Genomic DNA, 15,386 nt, shown 5'->3' with positions numbered 1-15,386 from the left:
AAAGGAATTGGGGAATCTGGAGGGGAGAACTTGGGGGTGCTATAGGGAGATGACATTGGTGGGATGGCCAGGCTTCAGCTCTCTAGATCTGACTGACAGCCCCGCAGAGCCCCGGTTGACAACTGGGTTGACACGGCGCCGAGGTTCTAGAGAGCAGCCAGCAGAGGGCGCCCGCGGCAGCGCACGTGTTCCCTTCTCTCTTCCCCACCCGGAGCTGGAGCGAGCCCCAGCTTGCGCGCGCACGACGGTCTCGCGCGCTCCCCCACGCGCCAGCGCCCGTGTGCGCAGACGCGATCTCTCCCTTCTGTTCCTGTAACCGTTGCTGCTGCTGCCGCCGCCGCCGCCGCCTTCGGGCCCACGTTCCAAAGTAGAACGCTGCGTCACCGGCCCGCCGAGCTAGGTCAGAACCGGGGCCCGGGGCGGGAGCGGGCCGCGGTGGGGATGGGGGAAGGCGCCGCGCCACCCGTGTGGCGCTCCCTGCGACCATGTGGACCAGGCCTTTTAAAGTTCTCGGGCGGGGGACGCTCTGCGAGGCCGCAGCGCCGCCTGCCCCGCTCTGAGACGGTCCGGTCCCCCCCCACCTCCCACCCGGGCGCATCGCGTGGGATCGTGGAGCCGGGGACCCCAGAGGGGCCAGCTCTTCATTGTCTAGATGGGGGAAACTGAGGCCCAGGGAGGTGACGGGACGCCCAAGATCGCGGGGGGGGGGAGGGGGGTAGCGATCCTTGCAGGAGGCCCTGCGGCCCCCGCGCTCCATCCCTGACCTTGCTGGCACGTGGAGCCTTGGCTCCAGCTGCAGGCTTTCTAGGCCTGTGAAATGACTTCAACGTGCAGTTCAGTAGAAGGCTCTAGGCTGCGGGCTCCGCACTAAAACAACAAAACATGGCCCGCCGCCCCCCTCATTCCTTCCCGCAAGTGCGTAGAAACCCAGGACGGACGTGTGGGCCAAGGACTTTGTGGAGGTCGGCCTCGCTGCGCTTTGCAGACAGGCCTCCTCCTGCTCCCAGCTGGCTTTAGATTCTGTCACTGATACTTTGTAGCAAGGAGAGACTCCGCCCGAAGCAGGGCTGAGATTCAGTGCAACACCAGAGACAGCGCAGTCCTGGTAAATAGCAGGTGTCTCCTAACGGTTTATTGGCTGAGGTTTATCGGTAGAGGCCGATTCCCTGCACCAAATGAAATCCTGCGTCTAGTCAAAAAACAAAAAATGCTGAGGCCTGTGCTGGGCATACAAAGAGATAATAAAACTGCCTCTGCCCTCAGGGAGGTCCATGAGATGTTGATGTGACTCTGTGGAGACCCTTCTGGCCAGAGCTTTTTCCTAGAGAGGTAAACTAAGTAAGAAAATTCTGAAGTGGATGTGCTGGGGGCATATTGTTGGCACAGAGTTGGTGGAGCCGTAAGAAGTCTTGACCCAAAGCAGGACTTCCCCAAGGGGGTCTGCTGTGCATCTAGCTCCTGTTCCCAGGAAACCGGTAGGGAGGGTTTTCCTTGATTTCTAGATTGGGTTAAGTGGGAAGTACTCATTCTTCTGTAGGATCAGATATTTAGAGCTGGAAGGAGCCTTAGAGGTCATCTAGACCTACTCTTCATTTTATAGATGTGAAAACTGAGGCTCAGAGCAAGGTGAAGCCACTTGTCCAGTGTCACATAGGTGGTACATGGAAGGGACAGGATTCAAACCCAGATCCTCTGACTCAGAATCCAGCCCTCTTTCCACTCCTCCCTCCCTTCTCTTCCATGTTGCTATGTTCACACCCACTCTTCCCCTTCTTGATTTTGGGTACTATCATTCTCCACTTAGAATTCCTGCCACCACAGAGGAACAATGATTAGAAAGGTTGATGACATTTAGATTTGAGAAGCTTCCAGCTTAGGGAGCCTTAAATTCCTTTGTGTCATTCCCTTTGATTGATGTAAGGTTCAATTTTTCTCCAGAAAGAAAAGATAAAAATAGTGTGTTGCTGTGGAAAGAAGGATGGCACTGGAATCACAGGATCTGGATTCAGATCCTGTTCTTATTACTGTATGACCTTAGATAGGTCATTTTCCCTTTGTGCTTTCTATCTGTACTGTGTAGGTTGAACCAGATAGATGCTAAGATCCATGCGGGCTCTTCTTTTATGATCCTGTGATCTGTGGTTTCATTTCTTTTCTCCTGGGTATGTAGAGAGGTCCAGTCAGTGACATGCAATCTTCAGCTAATCCCCACATCCTCCTTTTTCATCCTGACTGCACTCTCCCTACAAAGCCTTCTGACTGATACTTTCAAAGAGAATAACATCGAGAAATTTGATGACCTCTAAGGTAGATGACCCTTTGCTTTATTGCAAGCAAAGACAATCAAGGAAAATGACCCAGAGGTTTATTGTAGGGGAGAAAGACATTGAGGGTAGGAAGAGACTGGGAAAACCACACATTGGTATTGGTTTTTTGTTTATTTATTTGTTTTTCAGGCTAAGCTTCATAAACTACATCCCAGTTGAAAACTGCTCTCAAATTAACTTTAAGATACATTTTGTTTGGGGGAAGCAGAGATAGAGATCACAGAATACTGGAATCAGAGGACCTGGGTTCCAATCCCACCTCTGACACATGACCTCTCTGGGCCTCAATTTCCTCATTTGTAAAATTAGGTTTAAACTAGACTACCTCTTAGATTCTTTCTAGCTCTAGAGCTATGATGCTAGGAACTGACTGTAAGACCTGAGGGGAAACTCACTTGGGGAGCAGCTACCCTCTCACCATGGAATGAATATGGGCTTCCTGATAGATTCCATTTTACTTACTTAGTTTTGGTAACTTGGTGGTAAACTCAGCTGCTTCTGTACTTCTGGAGTATAAGAACTGCTAGCACCCTTTAAATTTTGGTGCCCTAGGACAAAGTGCTAGTTGCCCTGCCCTAGTTAGGAGTCCTTTTAGGAAGACTAATAGGATTTTAGGTTACAATTTTGGTAATGATGCAGTGACATCCAGGGCTACTCAGCTCATCAATACCCATATGTTAAATTAAATTCGCATTTTTTTTTTCTTCTTTGGCTCAGATCTTTTAAGTGAACCCACATGGATCAGCTACTGGATGTTATTGACTATGACTAAGTATTATAATGGAGACTGAAATAACCTCCCACCCATACTTGCTGAGTTGGTTATAAGGATTGCTTACATCTTTGGGTAATATTTCAAAGTTACACTCTTTCCAAATGTTCATTTGGAGGGCTACAGATGGTAGCCATCTGTTATGTGACTAGCAATTTACAATATTTGATTAGCACTTTATATGGTGAGGGTAGACCTGCCAGTACATTCTTGCAGGCCACTTCATGAGAAAGTTGGCGGCAGTCTTTGGGTTGGGCCCAGCATGCTTCCAGGGCTGCCCTTGAAAATCTTGGACCTCTGTGCTTCATCTCTGCCCCTATCAGGCTGGGATTGGAACCATGGAACTGATCGCTGATTTTCATGATTAATAGCTATGAGAACTAAATTAATTCTGTCCTCCTCCATGCATTTTCCTTTGGGCTGTCACCATCTATATGCATCAGGGAATTGGATTTATAAGACTAATGTCAAAGCTGGGTCCTGGAGTGCTGGAAAGCTTTGGCTTTCCACATCCTGAGGGCTCTTGACCTTTGTCTGAGGCTCCCACCTTTTTGGCAATCTGGAGAACCCCATGGACCTCTTTTCAGAATGATGTTCTTCAGTTCCTGGCATAAAACACAGGAGATTGCAAAGGAAATGAAATATGTTGAACTACTCTAATGAAACTATTTTTTATTAATTTTATTAAATATTTTAAAAGTCTGTGGACTTCCATTTAAGAATCCTTGCCAATAGTGTGTGAAGAAATGAATGAAAAAATATTTATGAAGTATGTATTGTATACAAAAGCAGACAGTTCCTGCCTTCAAGGAAATTACATTCTCCTGGAGAAGATGTACCTGGAAGTGGCCAGGGAGGGCTGCTTTGGTTGGAAAAGTTGCAGGGATAGTGGGGAGTGTTTTGGGGGACATTAATGTGCTTTAACCAGGAATAATGACTGAGTTGACCTGAGCGTAGGTGTGGTTTCAGAACTGGACATTGGGGACAGGCAGTGGAGTGGGAGGCAGGGCCAGAGAATGGGAACAAGGTGGAGCTTTGGGGCTGGGATGAGAGTGGCTCAGGAGAGGAGGCTGGGGAGGGCCCAAGAGAGCCCAGTGAAATACCCGGGTTAGTAACGTTTTTGTGAATCGTTGATCCATTTGTTGTATGAATGGATATTTTCTGGAAAAGGTAAACTCCCTGAAGACAGAGGTTTTCTTTTTGTGTTTGCCTTCTTTCTCTCATCATCACTAGGGCTTTACCCCCCTCCTTCCCCCCCCATGGTACCTTCTTTTAGATTTCTTGTTGCTTGGCCTTCCTTTTCCAAGAGGCCCAAGGACATCATAATGTGCCGAGTGATGTCTTGACTTCTGAGTGAATTGGATTAAAGTGAGGCACAGTTGTGCAGTCTTCTTTCCTCCCTCCCTCCCTTCTCTCCTTCCCTTCCTTCTCTCCTTCCTTCCTGCCTCCCTTCTTCCCTCCCTCCCTCCCTCCTCCTGTTCATTTATTCACTACTCCTGGAAGAGTACCTGGCACATAGTTGGCATATAATAAATGTTTTTGAAATTGAATTCCAGAAGAACATAGGATTACTTTTGGTGTAGCTGGTTTTAAGGGGCCCCAAATGTTATATAAAATCAGAAGAAACAATCGCTAGACCTTTTTTCTTAATTTAAAGTGGTACATTGGACTGAGATCTTGTCTCTTTTCTGTTATAGTCTATACAATACTTAATATCGGGCCCTTGATTTCTCGTTCTTCAAAATGGGAAAAATTATTCTCGTTGGATGGGAAGATAGAATAGCCATTCAATGGGGAAGAATGTTTTTTATTGGGGGGATGTCCCAAGATGCTTCTGTGTAGAGTTACATTATTGGCATTTTGTTATTTTCTCTATCTCCTGCTAGAATTTTCTCTTAAGAGTCCTAAGGAGAACTAAAAAAAAAAATTTGTTTGCCAAAAGCTGCAAAATTAACTATTTCATGGCTTGTTACGAGGAAATAAATTCTATTATTATTTGTTATCATTGCTAATAATAACAACTAGACTCAGCTATCCCTCGACTTGCTCACAAATCCCTCCCTGACCAGTGTGGCCTAGTGGATCAAGCACTGGCCTTGGTGTCATGGAGACCTGGGTTCCAGTCTCATCTCTGACATTTACTGGCTGGCCCAGTTGCTTGCCCTCTCTGGGCATCAGTTTCCTCATCTGTGAAATGAAGGGATTTGAATCAGTGACTTCCAAGTTACCTTCTAGTTTTTAATTTCTGATCCTTCTGTCCGAGGGACCACAGAGTAGACACCCTGTCTGGACCTCAGTTTCTCCATCTCTAAAATGAGGGGCTTGGCTCAGTGACCTCTGAGTTTCCTTCCATGTCCAAAATCTGTGATCTCACTGACCTTTGTCATGAGAGAGACGTATTAATTACTTCCCAAAAGCTCAGTATCCCATCTAAAAATGGAGGTTATGAGACATGGAGCAGCTCGATCCCCAGGTACTTGTGTGACTGACAGGACAGGATTCCGTTAGGTGCTTTGTAGATATGAAGACACTAGATGATGTCACTTGTTGTCAACCCTGTCCAGGATGAAGTCTGGAGTGTGCCTCCCTTGGGGCAGAAAACTCTCACTGGTTATGGGGCCAGACCTGCTGGGGTAGCGATTTTGGGTTGTTAAGTAGTTGGGGTGGGGTGTGTGGAATCATCTGCATTCTCACCCCTGGGTGCCTTCATCATGACCCCCTTGGAGGGGCGACCGAGGACACTTGGGAAGCCTGTTTCTCTCTCCTGTTTGTTCTTCTCTAGGGGAGAAACTGGTTTTGGGGGGAGGAAATGGGAAGGTGAGAGAAGATGCCTTTTCTCTCTTTTCCTTATATTTTTGGCAGCAGTTAGCAATCAAGAAACATTTGTATGATACCTACTGTGTGCCTAGCACCATGTATTAGGTATTACTTAGAAAACTGTCTTGTGAGAAGTATACTGAGACCAGTAATAATGAGAGCAGTAGCTAACCTACTATGTGCTAGGAACTGTGCTAAATGCTTTACAGTTGTATTTGATCCCCACTACAGTCCTGGGGGTAGGGGCTGAGATAGGGCTTTTAATTATCCCCATCTTACAGGTGAAGAAACCAAGATAAACAGAGGTTAAGGGACTTGCTCAAGGTCAGTTAGTCTGTTTGAGCCTCAGTTTATCAATCTGTAAAATGATTTGGGTTGGATCAGATGACTTCTGAGGGTCCTTCCAGTTCCTAGCCTGTGATCCTCTGACCCTCGAAGGTCAGAACTGGAAGAGACTTTAGAGCAGGCCTGCACAACCTGTGGCCTGCTGAAGGATTTCAGGCAACCTGCGAAAAGTGTAGAGGAAAACATCCTCTATATTTTTTATAGACTGCCAGAAATCCTTTGGCAGGGGCTCATGGACAGCAGGTTGTACAGGCCTGTCCAGGCCACCCTCTCACGGCATGAGTTGAACCTGACTCCAGCCAGCCCTCTCAGTCCTTTGGTCCAATATTAGAACAAAGGGAGACACACCTGGCTCACCTAGTAGTTGTTAAAAGAAGACTGGACAGTATCACATGGCCTCCCCTTTCTCCCTCTGAAAATCCTTTCTCCCTTGGCGTTGGGACATCAGCTGGGTCTGATGGGCCCCAACTCCAAATGTTCCTTTTAATGTCCTAGGTGACCAGGAAGCCAAGTGAGTGTGGCCCGAGGTCCCCAGAAGGTGAGCAGGAGGAGGCTTTTAACTTGAGCTCTCTCAGTCTAGTCTCAGAGACCACTGTTCAGTTTAATCCTCAGGGGGAAGGGGGTGAGGAATCCTAGCCTATTACACTCGAGGGAACTGAAGTCTGGGGTGGCTAATAGATTTGTGCCCCCAGATCCTGGCTCTCTGGTGGTCTTCTGATCCAATCCCATCAATTCACAGATGAGAGGAAACAAAAATGAAGGAGCAAGTGAAGTGACTTGTTCAAAGTAACATAGCTGATAAGTGGCAGAGTTGAGCCTGGCATCCATATTAAGGGCTCTTTACCCTTTACCATGTTGGCAGCTGAGGGGCCCAGTGGATAAACACTGGAACTGGAGTCAGGGAGACCTGAGTTCAGATATGGTCCTAGACACTTACTAGCTGTATGACCCTGGGCAACTCACTTAACCTCTGTCTGCCTCACTTTCCTCAGCTATAAAATGGGGATTATACTAGCACCTGCTATGGTGGTTGTGAAGATCAAATGAGAAAGTATTTGTGAAGTGCTTTAGCCCAGTGTCTGGCACTGGCCCATAGTAGGTATTTAATAACTATTCCCTTTCCCCTCCCTCACCTTGGGTCCTCTCTCCCATCCTTTGTAGGAGAAGAACCTGATACTGATGGGCCCGTTGCCGGGCGCTGAGTTAGTTCAGAAGCCGCTGCAGCTGTACCGCTACCTGCTGCGCTGCTGTCGCCAACTGCCTGCCAAAAACATCCAGGAGCACTACAAGCATGCCATCAGACAGGTGGGAGAAGAACCCTGTGGCAGGGTGTGGCCCAGAGTAGCGGGAGGTTGGGCCTTGCCCTGTGGGTGCAGACTGCCTGCCATCCCATGGCCTTCACCTACCTTGACCAACCCCCAGCCAGTTCCCTTCTACTCCTCCCACTCTGAGGTTCAGCCAGGTCGGCCTTCCTGCTCTTACTCCCGCAGGGTACCATCTCCCCCTCTTTGCCTCTTAGCTGCCTGCAGAGTGCAGCTCAGGTGTCTTCTGCAGGATTCCCTTACCACCCAGTGACCTTGTCACTAACTGAGATGTGTCCATGTGGTCTTCTGACATGGACAGCTCCATGAGGGCAAGAATAGTGTTCGACACACAGCGGGGTTTATTAAATGCTCTTTGATGGATTGGTTTGTGTACAGCCAGTGCTTAATAAACTATGTTGTACTTCTCTCCCAGTTGTATTTGACTTTAAGCTGGCTTCTTCCCTCTGCCAACAGTTGTGAACTTGGGCAATATCTCCTCATTTTCATGCCAGCCAAAGACAATCACAATTAGAAGTTAAGCTGTTGTTGCTACCAAAAAACCCAACAAAACCCAACATTGAGAGCCAAAAGGTGTTTTGGGTTCTCTACACCACTGTTCTTGCTTGTTCAGTATTTAGAAAGTACCCTATGGTCCTTTTAGTTCAGAATTACTTACCATAGGTCATTCCATTTTCTTGGAAAAGGAAACTGATTATAGGATCATGGATTTAGAGTTAAAGGTGAACATTGTATCTAGCTTCTTTATTTTACATATGAAGAAACTGAGGCACACAGAGGTTAAATGACTTACCCAGAATCACACAGTTAGTAAGTATCAGAGATCAGATTCAATCCTAGGGCCTAGGGCAGGAAATGGTTTCCCCTAGGGAGCTGTGAGCCAGGATTCTGTTATTTGCTGGCCCTAGAGCTACTCAGCTATCCATCGCTGATAGACTCTTTCACTTTGAACTGTTTTCAGTGGTGGCAGTTTCCACAGATCCTCTACCAGTGAGATTGGAACTCAGGTCTTCCTGACGCCAAATCTCGTGCTCTATCTACTCTGCTATCCATTGTGGGTCACACTTCAAAGAAATAGTCTCTGATCCATTGGTATGTTTGGAGCTGCAGGTCACCGTAGGCAGCTTCTAGGGGATGCAGTGGATAGGGCTCTAGGCTGAATTCAAAACCTGCCTCAGACGCCTGTCACCTGTGTGACCCTGAGTAAGTCACTTATCCCTATTTGCCTCACTTTCATCAACTGTAAAATGGGGATAATAATAGCACCTACCTCCCAGGGTTGGTGTGATCGAGATAATAATTGTAAAGTGCCCAGAACAGTATGTGACACATCACAGGTTCTGTATACATGTTTGCTGTTCTTATTATCTAGCCTGGCTTCCTCATTGTGCAGACTGGGCACTAGAGCAGAGGTCTCCAGATTTCTGACCCAGGACTTTTTCCATGCTTCCTTCTCCTGAAAATGCTTCCTGAGGAATTGCTTTCACCTCCCTTGGGCTGCCTGTGTAGCCAACCCAAGGAGGTGCTGTCTGTGCAGGAGCAGTTGGGAGACCCTTTGAGAGTAGGGTGCTGTCCTAGGTGCTGATAGGCCAACTCGCAGACTCCAGGGGTTGGCAGACATCTACATGGATTAAATTTTCACAAAGTACTCCCGATGACCTTGGGACATCATGACCATCAATGTAGAACTAAGAGGGACCCTATTTTACAAGTGAGGAAACTGAGGCCCTGGGTGAGGATGTGAACTGCTGATGGTCACACTGTCCATAAGTGGCAGCCCCAGACTTGAAGCCCAGTGGTCTTTCAAATACACTGCAGTCTTTTTTGGTTAACTCGTCCTCCACTTCCTTAAGTCCCCATCTTATTATCTGAGCACTGCAGTAGGGCTTCTCCTCTCCCGCCTCCCTTCTAGCACCCACACAAAGTTTATTTGTAATTACATGATTCCACATTAAATAATAACAACCATGATATTAACTACATCTGTATAGCTTGTATTTAGAGTTTGTGAATATCTGAGTCTCACAGCAGCTTTGTGAGAGAGTTAAAGATATTATCCCCATTTTACAGGTGAGGATACTGAGGCTCATAGGAGTTAAGTGGCTATGCACATTACAAGTATAAGAGGCAGAATTTGAACCCAGGCCTTCCTGACTCCCAGGACCAGTCATCATTCCATTATATTGCTTTCCCTCATAAAAGGAAGGCCCCTCATCATCCAGGTTGGGAGTAAAGTGGTACTTTGTAGTCCAAGGAGTCTTTGTGTTGTACTGTGGGCTGAAGGAATGGGAGATCTTATATTATTATTATTAATTATCATGAGATATCAAAGTGAGCATGAGTTATCAAGAGATTGGAGACTTGTAACTTCCTTTTGACTCTGACTGCCTAGTGTTCCTTTTCTCCCTTCATAGTTATCCCTTCTATAACAAAAGCCTGTTGAAATGAAGCCAAAAGGAAATAGACCCTAACATGTCTTTTGAGCCTGCCATCTAATTTTTTTCAGTCTGGCCTGATTTTCAGGCACATGGATTAGTGCACGGATCCTTACTTTCACAGAAAATTCTCCACATCTCTGTCATGCAGTAGAGTTGCTGTATTGGTGTAAGGAGTCCACACTGGGAGTTCCACACTTAGTAAGTTTTAAGTCTGGACTGAACCCATACCCTTACCTCCAGTGCCCACAAAAACCAACTCTTCGACGATAAATTAGCCATCATTATGAATTCTACTCAGTTGTTTCTTCTTGTACTCGCACCCTCCAGAGTTTTCGAGTTCATGCAGATGAAGACAACCCCGAGAGAATCCAACAGATCATCAGAAGAGCCATTGAGGATGCTGACTGGGTCATTAAGAAGGTGAGTTCCATGGCTTTAGTGTGGGCTCAGCAGCATGGTCGGAAGACATGTTGGGCGATTGAGTGGTCTAGTGGGAGAGATCTCCTCAGCCACAAGGGGGTCGCCTCTCCCTCCCCGTGGTTGGGTCTGTTCCTCATTCAGCCTGGGGTCAGCTGAACTGTGGGCTGCAGGAAGGTTCTTACAAGGAATCCTAGATGTCCTCGATTCCAGCACTGTCATTTTCTTGAGGAGGAAATTCAGGACTGAGAGTTTAAATACTTACCCCATATGGATAGCACGTTGCAGGCCTGGGATCCAGAGGCTGGTCCCATCCTTGGATTCCCCAGCCTGGTCCTCTTGCCCAGCGGCCAGTAGATGGAGCTCTTGACTTGGACATAGGAAAACCAGAGTTGGGATCCTCCTGCAGACACCGTGATTAGCTGTGCAGCCCTGGGCAAGCTGCTTAGCCTCAGTTTCCTCATCTGTAAAATGGGTATGATGAAAGTACCTGTCTCCCATTGTTGTTGTGAGGATCAAATGAGATAAGAGAGATAAAGTACTTTGCAAGGCTGAGTCTTATGTAAATGACTCTAGGCAGTGCAGCGGGTGGAGTGCTGGGCCTTGAGTTAGGAAGACCTGAGTTCAGGTCTGGCTTCAGACACTTACTAGCTGGGTGACCCTGGGAAAGGCGTTTAACTTCTGTTTGCCTCAGTTTATTCATCAGCACCTACATTCCAGGGTTATTGTGAGGATCAAATGGAATAACGTTTATGAAGTGCTTTGCAAATTTTAAGAGCTACCTAATGCTAGCCATTATTTTTATTGTTTTGCAAGCTGCAGAATATGTGGGAAGGAAGGAAAATCATGGTGGGGAGGGGGTGGTGGCGAGAAGACTACTGTTTAAAGACAGGCTATTGTCTGATAGTGCCAGCGAGCCCAGATGAGACAAAGAAGGGGAAGAAGAGACAGAATTTTTAAAAAAAATCAAAAGCACACAATCCAGTCTACATAACATAGCCTACATTCACACCATGCTGTGGTGGGCTAGGAGAGAGAGTTTGTTTTCTGGTAGTAATAGGCATCTAAACCAATCTACTCAGAGCTTCCTCTTTTGCTGGCTAACACTCCTTTCTTGTCAGTTATGTTCAGCCAGCAGTTATTCAGCACATGCTGTGTGCCAAACCCTGTGCTGGGCGTGGAGGATACAAAGATAAAGCCAGTGCAACCCCTGCTTCCTGGGAGCTTGTTGGACTCCTCTTCCTGCCTCCCACTTCATTCTCTGTCAGAGGAGAGAAGGGGCTTGAGGTTATGAGGAGGAGGATAATGGTGATGAGAATGGCAGCAGTTATAATTATTATTAGCTTCATCATGGGGCAGCCAGGGGATGCAGTGGATAGAGAACCAGTGCAGGCATCAGGAGGACCTGAGTTCAAATCTCACCTCAGACACTTGATACTCACTAGCTGTGTGACCTTGGGCAAGTCACTTAACCCCAGTTGCCTCATCCTGGGTCATCTCTAGTCATCCTGATGAATATCTGGTCACTGGATTCAGATGGCTCTGGAGGAGAAGTGAGGCTGGTGACCTGCACAGCCCTCCCTCACTCCAAACAAAGTCAAGTGCAAGTGATGTCATTATTTCTCTGATGGTGTGGTCTTCTTCGGCAACAAAGGACGAACACATAGCTTCATCAATACTTCAGTCAGTCAGCAAAGGTGTATGAATCACCTACTATGTGCCTGACACTTGGATAGAACTAGAGCTACGATTTCATTGGTATGAGGAGCACACACAGGAATGCCCTCCACCAGTGCAGCTTGGTGCCATCTAGGCAATCTCTGGTCTTAGAGAATCACCTATATCACTGGCCCAGATTCACCCAACCAGTGAGTGTCACAGGCTAACCTTGAACTCAGACCTTCCTTGCCCCAAGGCCAGCTCTCTGCCCACTCCAGTAAGCTGCCTCTTGGGCTTTAAGGCTATAAAGGCAGCAGCACAGTCCTTGCTTGGACCTTCTGCTCTTTCAAGGGAGCCTTCATATACATAGATTAGCATATACAGAATTAATACAGAATAAACCCAAGACTGGGAGGGAAGGCAGTAACAGTTGGGGGAGGGGCATCATTTATTTGTCATCTTAGAGTTTACAAATCATTTCCTCACAACAGATCTGTCAGGTAAGGCTCAGTGTAAGTAATATCCCCATTTTAGTGATGGGAAAACTAAGGCTCAAAGAGGTTGGTCATGTAGTTTCTCCATTTTGCAGCTGGGATAATAGATCCAGGCCATAGGATCATAGGGCTGGAAAGGACCTTAGAGACCATCAAGTCCAACTACAGATGTAGAAACTGAGGCACAGAGCTATTAGCTTTGTCCAGGGTCAGATAACTCATGGCTAAAGTGAGATTTGAACCCAAGTCTGCCGAGTCTAGCCCTAACTGCTAGGCCACACTAGGGTAGATTCTGTGTGTTGAGTCACTGCATGTTTGCTCTCAGTCAGGAGTGAGATCAAGAGTGGGACATCCAAGGTTTTTGAGCTTTGCAGAGCAGAGACTATTTTGGCTGCAGTCATGCTGTCTTCACCTCTTCATGTTCTGTCTCCGTTTTGTAGTATCAGAAGCAAAACTAAGGAGCCGCTGAGGACTTTGGACCCCAGAGAGTAAAATCCATCTGCCAACAATGGAGGTTCTGAGATGCCAGTGCCCCTGGAACGAATTGTCAACAACACCTTTGAATACAGATATGCCCGGCTGATGCAGAGCACCAGAGCAGATGTTTCCAAAGCCAAGAGTGTGCATTCAGCAGAGTCCTTCGTGCCCGGCCTTAGGTCTGGGCCACACCTACCATCAGGCGGCCAGCTTGGGGAGGGAGTTTTCACCTTCCTCACTAAGTTTGGTTGCCCATATTTGTTCATTATTTATTCACTTGCTTCTCAAACACTTATCTACAGTCTAGTCAGAGACCAGGAAACAAGTATTATTGAACCTCTCTTCTGTGCCTAGCACTGTGCTATGGGAGACAAGAGGAGCATTAGAAATCTCTGGCCTTTCTTCCTATCCCTAGTGCTTAGCACAGTGCCCAGCATGAGGTAGACCCTTAATAAATGTTTGTTGGCTGGCTGGCTGATGGCAGAGCCAGCGCTCTCTCCGTCATGGCGCTTCCTGTCTGTGCATGTGTCTTCTCTCCGAAGAATCTGGGTTTTCTACCTCATGCCCTCCCACCCGGAAGGAGGGAAACTGAAGGAAGGAAAGAGACAAGTTGCCAAGGCAGCAAGAGCTGAGTGAAAGAAGGAAGGAAATGAGGGAAGGTAGGAAGGAAGGATTTAGAAACAGCGTGAATGCCCTTCTATCTTGTGTGTCTGTCACATCTAGACAGAATGTGCTTTGCTGGGCTCTTTTCTCAAATGATGATCTCAACTGAACCTCACACCAGTCTGATGAGAGAAATGGGACAGGTCTCCACTTAACAGAGGAGAAAAGTGGGTTGGTTGGGCAACTTGTTTGGGGAGTTTTTGAATGATTCTTCTCTTAGTAAATGGTTTTTTTCCCTTTATTTATTCATATGCTCATTCATCCATGCAGTGTGACTTTTACTAGGGTACGAGTAACGTTGTATATGAGTTATGTTGGATATTAAAACAGTTAGTCCCCCTTGTTTCAGGGACCCTGCAGGAAAATATTTATTGCTGATCAGTGAAGATGGGATTAGGGTAGGGTCCTTAACCTTTTTTGTGTCCTGGACCCCTTTGGCAGCAGACTAGTGACCCTTTTCAGAAAATTGTTTTTAAATGCGCAAAATAAAATTCATGGGATTACCAAGGAAACCAATTATGCTAAAATGTAGTTATCAAAATATTTTTTAAAAATCAACTTCATGGACTCCAAGTTAAGTACTCCTGACTTAGGGGGCTATCATCAAATTATTGTGCTGGGTTTTTTTGGGAGGGTGGTATGCTATGGATTTTTAATTTCATTTTATTTTTTTATTTCATCAGTGTGGGGAGCTCCCTGCATGTAAATTCTTTGCCCCAATGCACATGAACAACAACACCTCTGTAACTTGAGTCTTAAAGGATTATTTGAGGAGCAGTGAGAGGGTTAAGTGACTTGTCTAGGGTCACACAGACATTGTGTATCCAAGGCAGTGCTTGTTCCCAGCCTCCTATTCCCATTTCCCAGTTCCCATTCTCAGCCTCCTATACTTGAATACAGAAATTGTATCAGTCGTGTCCTCTAGGCATGAGACTGGGCTCTTTACCATGGCAGCTACATGATAGCACCGTGAAACCCCATCTTAGCCTCAACTTCCTCCATACTTCCTCTTGTGGTAGAATTGTATGTCATTAAATCCTTCCCCTCTTGCGTGATATAGAAGGGTTGGGTGAAAAGGAAGGTCACTTACTTTAGAAGTGGTCATCCTGGAAGTTCCCCTAAGACAATGGTCCTTGACCTTTATGGACCTTTTGGCAGCAGTCTAGTGAAACCTGTGGATCTTTTTTCAGAATTATGCTTTTAAATGTATAAAATAATACATCTAGGATTGCAAAGGAAACTAATTCTATTGAAATTCAGCCATCGGACCCTCCCCTCCCCCCAGAGCTTCTATGTTAAGTACCTCTGGCCCAGAATGTAAGTAGATCATACTTGGGCTAATAAATACCTATCATAGTCCCAATCTGGTGTCTCTGTTACCTAAGGAACTGAAGAGGAGGAGTGATGAGGAGAACAGGAAGAGATTTTGGATTCTACCTCCTTTGGCAAGAGAAGGGGATGAGTTCTAGGTGTACCCTAAAAGAAAAACAAGAAAAACAGTGAGAACTCCCTGTTCTTTTTTGTTTTTTTCCCAAATAAGGTGCATTGATGTCCTTTGTTTACTAAAAACAAAGTCATTTTGGAAAATGCCGTTCCCCCTCCCCACATAATATAAAAGCATTAACAAAAAATAACCAATACAGTGACCTCATCTG

The 15,386-nt window shown here is 46.4% G+C and overlaps 1 protein-coding gene across 1 annotated transcript; it reads left to right on the top strand.

Moving 5' to 3' along the window:
* The first annotated feature begins 228 nt into the window (after positions 1-228).
* Positions 229-13,972, top strand: LYRM9 (LYR motif containing 9). The gene is made up of 4 exons (XM_072639749.1): positions 229-400; positions 7,423-7,566; positions 10,349-10,441; positions 13,032-13,972. Exons 2-4 carry the CDS (start codon positions 7,441-7,443, stop codon positions 13,047-13,049), a joined length of 237 nt encoding a protein of 78 aa, XP_072495850.1. The 5' UTR covers positions 229-400; positions 7,423-7,440; the 3' UTR covers positions 13,050-13,972.
* Positions 13,973-15,386: the final 1,414 nt, after the last annotated feature.

Source organism: Notamacropus eugenii, chromosome 2 (genome assembly GCF_028372415.1).
Source record: "Notamacropus eugenii isolate mMacEug1 chromosome 2, mMacEug1.pri_v2, whole genome shotgun sequence".
Classification (NCBI taxonomy): Eukaryota; Metazoa; Chordata; class Mammalia; order Diprotodontia; family Macropodidae; genus Notamacropus; species Notamacropus eugenii.
Note: the sequence above shows the minus strand (reverse complement) of the source record. Positions and strands in the feature narration are given on the sequence as shown.